The sequence below is a fragment of the Pteropus vampyrus genome, unplaced genomic scaffold, assembly GCF_000151845.1.
Source record: "Pteropus vampyrus isolate Shadow unplaced genomic scaffold, Pvam_2.0 Scaffold80, whole genome shotgun sequence".
NCBI classification, from domain to species: domain Eukaryota; kingdom Metazoa; phylum Chordata; class Mammalia; order Chiroptera; family Pteropodidae; genus Pteropus; species Pteropus vampyrus.
Window position 1 is genome coordinate 5,958,881 of NW_011888861.1, and position 6,893 is coordinate 5,965,773.

Genomic DNA, 6,893 nt, shown 5'->3' on the forward strand with positions numbered 1-6,893 from the left:
ATCCTAACCATCTCAATTAAAGGGGAAATGTTAATATGTTGCAAATCTAATAAACTCATGATTCATAAAAATGCTTGTAGAATAAGTGCTCCAGGTAATTATATGTTTTAATTAAATCAAATTTCAATCACTTAAAATATATTAGTATAGATCCCTACTTAGTATATATAATACTCAGGTTATCATTTAATTTTTTATTTTTGTGTTCCTAAATTTAAAGCACCTTTTATGTCAAAACCATAAATATCTGTACACGGAGTATACTTAGCTTTAGACTATACCAAGATTTAAATGGTATATAAGCAGTTAAGCTGAATTTGTATTGCTTCAGAACTCACTTGGAATTTACTCAGATTTCAAGGTTTTGTTATTCACATTCTTTTTTTAAAATCTCTTTTACGCAAAAGTAAACTTATAAAGGGAGACTCAATAGTAAGCCTACAGTTTCTCACAGAGGAGTAAAAATTCAGGAAGGGTTTGAGGCAAAGAGAAGCAAACATCTAACAAAGGGGCAGAGATGTGGAAAACTAAGACCGAAGCTTCGAGAGCAATTGGTTAAACTTTTTCAGGGATTCATTTAGGCTTTGAGGAAATGTCTAGAATAGCATGTAGTGTTTCTGTGGTGTTATCAAAAGAATCAAGGCAAGTATTTGTTTTTTCTACCAACGGCATGCAAATAGAACAAGTCTCAAAAAAATTCAGAAATGTGCAGAATCATAGTTTACCTCCATTGCACTATCTCATGTTAACTCGCTTCCACTTCTGTACTCTGGCAGTCACAGAGCTTATATTTATAACTGCTAAGTCAGTTATAAATTGCCTATCAATACAGGGTCCCTTTGGCTTCCATGTCCACCTGGTTGACATATTAGGATATTTCTTCAAACTCAGGGTGTCTTTGAGGCCTAGTATCTGTTTATAACCATGCAAATGCTCATTACTCAAGGGTCTCTCAGCACATAAGCACGAGTTCACACTGATGTTATGATTTAGCACAGGTAAGTGTTTTCCTTAATCTGATTCTTTGCTCTTTAATGTAAAGATTTTGGAAGTGAATGAAACCATAACTCTTGATTAGCATATGGAACCAATTCACTAATTATCATAAACATTTAATTGCTACATATTCCTAAATTATTTCTATTTTACCTAACAATAGTCACATTTAGATATTGGGTAATTTTTTAAATTTGCCCAGCCCACATGAGGTTAGTGATTCCCCAACCAAATGGATTCTATTTTGTTGAGCACCTACACAAAATCTGACAAACAAATCAAATAAATTAAAACTGAAAATGCATTAAAAGATAAATATTTTTGTTTTACCTTCCCTAATTCTCCCCTGCTTAAAAAAAAAAAGTATGAAGGCTTTTTAGAAGTGTGATGGGTTAGATCAGCTTTGTCAGAAGGTTCTAAAGTCTTCACTCGTATGATAAAGGCATTAGCTGAATCAAGGCTTTCTGGAAGTTCATGTTTGCAGTTTTCTAACATAAAACAGAGGTCCAAAATGATCATTAAATCTCAATGGTGAGTCAGAGAAATCAAACTCTGGTTCGGAAATAATAACGTTTTAATGGACAAACAAAACACCACACTGAATAAATATTGAAGCATTGTCCTTTTTCCACGCAACAGTATGAAGAGTTTTTTGTTGTCATACATTTAAACTCTTTACAACCAAATGAGCCTATTGGCAACTTAAAAAAAAAAAAAAAAGATTATCACAATACACAGAGAATTACAAGTTTAAAACTGTAGACATTATACAAATAAGCAAAATGCATAGTACCCATGTCCAGTGTTTTCTAGAAATCTCATCATATAGCTCACCAATTTACCTGCTGTTACATTTCTAACAGCAAATTTAACATCACTTTTGTTCACACAAAATGAGTATTAAAAAAAAAAAAACCTTCTAAATACATAAGTCCAAATCACAAAATATCTCCTAACCATTGTAATTACTCTAAGTACAAATGGATTTTTGGAAATTGTGTTCAAATGCTATCCAAACTAGATTTTGTGAAATCATAAATGTATTTATCTGTATCTTGGACTTAAATTCATTGGCCCACATCCCACGTATACTTTCCTGTCACACTTATCTTGGGCATACATATTCTCAAATAGTTATACAATTAAAATCAAACTACTATTCTAGAAATAAGTGTCAATTTTTCCCAAATAAAGAAATTGGAACTGGCCCACTGTAACTATATCACGCAACAAATGTTTCATCATAAACAAGTTAAAGTAGTCTTAGTAATGCCCCTTTCTAAGAGTTATAAATATTTTAATGTTCATCATCAGTAATGGGTTTTAGAGACTAAAAGGCTTTTGGTTGCCTAGTTTCTGTAGACATTCTATTCCTTCAAACCTGAAATATGCTAAACAATTTCTTCTCATAAATATATACATTCAACTGCCCCTACATCAGGAAAAGAAATTCATTAACTCTAGTCACATAGCTTATACTTTTATTTGAAATAAATTGTGTAAGAACATGAATCCATTCTAAAATGGACTTAAAAACAACAGGGATAGCAATACATGAAGTTGTACTCCACCACCTCTACTTTACTCCCTGGAAGAGTCTTTTCAAGCAGGGCATCAGCTTTGTGTGTTTCTTACCCATCCTTTTGCTTGGCCTACTGCAATGCAGTCTTGCACATAAACCTAAAGAATTACATTTTGATGGACTCAGCAGAGTACTGCAAAATATTTAGGTTTGCAGCACATCAAGCTGTGAGCCAGAACATCTCATTCATTGTTTCTGGATTTCCACTGTCAGAATTTACCACCAAATTATTATAGGATTAAGTTAAATAAGTCCACACCAGAATTTAAAACACAATAGGGGAAAAATATCCTCATAAGCTTATAGTGACTAATTTAAGTGGAAACTCATTCAAGAAAAGGAGTGGGGCTAATTGAATAATGTGGTTTAAAAAAAAAAACTAAACTAAAATGTTTCAAGGAAAGATGCAAATAAAGATGCCAAGAAAAAAACTGTTCTGTAAGAATTTCAGAGAAGATAGAGGAGAATGGAAAATAAATATGGGGAAAGGGTGTGTCTCAAACACAAGTGGCCAAATTCTGTCATGAAGTTTACTTTGATGCATATGGCTTAATATTTTTAATTCTCTTTAGTAATGGGGCAAAACAGATATTTAATTGAAACCACACAAGAGAATGAAGCTGAGTTTCCTCTTGGCAAGGGAGAATGTGCAAAGGGACCTCAACCGGAGTAGAAGACCACAGAGAACAAAATCAACGTAGAGAAAACAGCTGAAGGAGATTCAGGGGAGCTCCAACAACAGGGCTGTTGGGGGAGCGCACACTTTTCAAATGGATGTGTCTTGAAATAGATCTCCTCTCCCATCCACTCCCCACTGTATACTGTCAATGATGATGATAAGAGGAATCAGTTCATTCCCACCTTCTGCAAAGACCTCTGTTGCGGCCTAATACCACCCCGCACTGCCTCTGTGTCTATCTAGCAGGACTGAGTGAAATCTTGCCCTTTCTCTGGGAAGACTCACACAAAGAGCTCTATGAAGGCTCAGCTTACACATTTTTGCTTCTTTGTTAACACCTAAATAGAAATCAACATTTGTACTTCCAGCATACAGGAAAACCAATTGTGTTGACATTTGATGGAAAACGGATCACAGACATATGGCCAATGGCTTTGTCGATGTTATAAATGCTAATCATTGAGACTATAAAAGAAACTAAATGATAAATCACCTAACCTGAAACATGACAATGTGTGTAAAGTTTCTTAGTTTGCATATAGATTAAGAAGGTGCCATACAATCTAGAAATTCATGACACACACACTGGCAAAAACCATACACCATCAGAATAACAAGGCTGGAAGGGACGAGGCTGACAAAGATGACCCCGAGGGTGACCTTCTTAGAGACCAGCAAGTAGATCCCTAAGGGTAAGGAGCTGAAGTACAGCAAACCTAGCAACCAAACCAACACCCGGATGGATGTCTGAAATAGCAAGGAGGTACAGTTCCATACAGTCCAGTTGTGCGACACAGTGGTAACTGAGTCGAAACTTGTAGGCCTATAAAATTCTACCACAGGAGTAGAGCTCAGAGACGGGGAGCTCTCTCTCTGCACCTCCATGATAGTTATAACCAAACAGTTGGAAGAAGTGTGAGAAGGACTGACGAGAGAGGCCAGCCTCTTGGGGGTCAGCAGCAGCTCAGTGGGGTTCTCTGGCAGGCATTTCTTGCCTTTGCCTCCACAAGTCAAGTTCACGAGGATGTTGTTATCATCAGGCAGGCTACTAACTTCATCATCTGGTAGGCATGTCTCAAATCTACAGAAAGGACAGACGATGACACCTTGGGTGGAGTCCCCAAAGTCTATGATCTTGTAGAGGCATTTGGCACAAACCCTGTGACAACACTCCAGCACTTTGGGTTTCCTCTGTTTCAGATTGTATCGATTATAACAGATCTTACATTCAAGCTCATCGGAGACTTGAGAGTCTGTGGCGTCTTCTGGCAGTTGACTAGCCATCTTGAATTCTGTATACAATCTTTGGCCAGATGTCTTGTGGAAGAACAATTTTGATTAAGGTGTCCCTCTGAATATCACATCATCCAAATGAGGCAGAGATGCAAAATGGCAGGAAAAGTAGTGACAGAAACCAGAAATCTTCCAGGCATTTTCACCTTCTCCATATAACTCTGTGTCTGAAATGCATATTTAAAAAGGCCACATGGGGAGTCTGCAAAGGAAAAAAGAGATTCTAATATAGTGAAGAGTTCTACTGAAAAGTGCTTTGTGGAATTTTCTGGGCTTCAACGATTAGAAGCAGTAGACTTAAAAGGTTAAATCCCCTTCATCTTTTCACACATTTCTGCCCCAGGACAGAAAAGCGTTATCTCCACGCTTAGCTTTTTCCATCTACATATATAATAGTAAAAAAGGAATTAAGAACCTAATGGTGTCAAATATACTCCAGAGCACTGTAAGTATGGCTAGATACAGAGATTTTCTCTCTGAAACTTGTAACAAATTCCAGTTTCTTTGAAAATAGAATGGGACACATATCAGAAAGATACATTTGTAATCAAATTCTATCATTCGATATAGATTAATTCAAAGTGTCATTGGTATAAAGACCAGTTGTCTAAATACCCTCAATAGGAATACACAAAAGATGGGAAACCTTAAGAATAAATGCTTACAGTGTGTTTTCAGAAAGTACTTTGATAGAAATGAGAGCATATTAAGTAGAGCTAATTGTTCTCACCTTCCCAGTGTAAAAAATCTGTTATACGGATTATTATTTGACTACGCAATTTCAAACTTTTTGTTTCAGTACTAGTGTTGAAAACCATATCTACTCACTCAACGAAGAGGTAAAGCTTATGACATCAGACATAAGCATTACAAGCAAGTGAAGTTGAATTCTCAAAAAAGAGAACACAGCTAACACATGCACATAGTTGCAAACATGAACTGCGCTATCAAGAAGTACTCAACATTCACCTACTCAACTATTTTATTTCATGTAAACTCTTTTCTGCAGTGAACAGAAAGCATAATACAATCAATAGTCCTTAATGCTGGCCTTTAGTTGCTATCACTGGCTTTAGACAAATGGCTGGAGATTGCTTTCATGTGCAGTTAGTTTCTCAATTGTCAGAAGGGAGAAGCAATATGAGAAATCGACAAATAAATTTTATTTTTCTTTAATATATGTGATCTTTTCGGTAGTAGATTTGTCTTAAATTAAATTTTGCTTGGAAAATATCAAAATGTATTTGAATTCCCGAGCACACCCCAAGCAATAATAGCAGAAGGCTGCCATAACAGTCATGAGAAGGAAAGTGAAACTGTTAGAATTTGAAATTTTCCGTGGACCATGATGCCTTAACAGAGATGAGGCAGAAGGCAGCTAAGCTTGGATAATTTCTGAAATCATGAAATTTCAGAAATTACATATTACCTTCCTTTTTATTCATGACTTTAATTTTTTAACTGACTTCATATAATACAAGAATGTGTAATATAACGGATATCAGAGGCAAGATATTCTTGGTGGCAAAAGGAAGTCAATCAGTAAACAGACTCTCTGACAGCCAAAAAATGTTGGTAAGACTTTAAAAAATTAAGTTTGCTGTATCTGAATGAATACATGTATTTCAAAATGGCTACCATAAGCCAATTTGTATAAATCCACTCTTGCACACACAAAAAAGGATGTACAGATACAAACATCAATTCTTCTATCCCTTTTCCTTTCATGTGCCTGAAATATTTTCTTCATTCCTGATCTTGACCCTATTCAGAATACATGTGCCCACGTCATTGTAAAACATGACTTTATCTTGCTTACAACTCTACAGAGCTGGATTTTTATTCTCCTGTAGGATGAACACCTTCAGGATGATAACCAAGGAACAAGAAGGTGTTCTATCACTGTCATCACGCCCAGTCCTAGCTGCCTTCACAGAATGATCCCTAGCCCTGGGCTGGTCACTGGTGATCCACTTACTAAACAGCTCCCATTCATTCAGCCCTCTTGGTAGCCACACACAGACAAAGGCCCATCCAAATCAAACACGTTAGAGTCTCTTTGCAGCTGCCTTCCCACTCAGCCGTAATGCCCTCTAAACTCAGGGTATACTGAAGTTGATGGTAATGGTAGAATTCGCAGTGGTCACTGCTTCCATTGCCATCAAGAGGACTGATGTATAAAAGTTGTGTGAAAAAGGAAAAGTATGTAAACATATACATAAAGACATGAGAAAAACAGAGTAAAATATTTAGTGAGAATAAATAAGTAAAATTACATCTAAAAGCATAGAAAGCCAGAGTATACATATAGAAACACCAACAAAAGGCTATGTGAAATAAAAG

At 36.1% G+C, this 6,893-nt stretch overlaps 1 protein-coding gene across 1 annotated transcript in view; it reads right to left on the minus strand.

The window, feature by feature from the left end:
* Positions 1–3,800: 3,800 nt before the first annotated feature.
* Positions 3,801–6,893, minus strand: part of RNF182 (ring finger protein 182) — a 5,393-nt gene continuing 2,300 nt past the window's right edge. Inside the window, exon 2 of the mRNA XM_011362876.1 lies at positions 3,801–4,752. Within this exon, the coding sequence (XP_011361178.1) occupies positions 3,801–4,541 (741 nt within the window). The 5' untranslated portion in view covers positions 4,542–4,752. The remainder of the gene's footprint in view (positions 4,753–6,893) is intronic.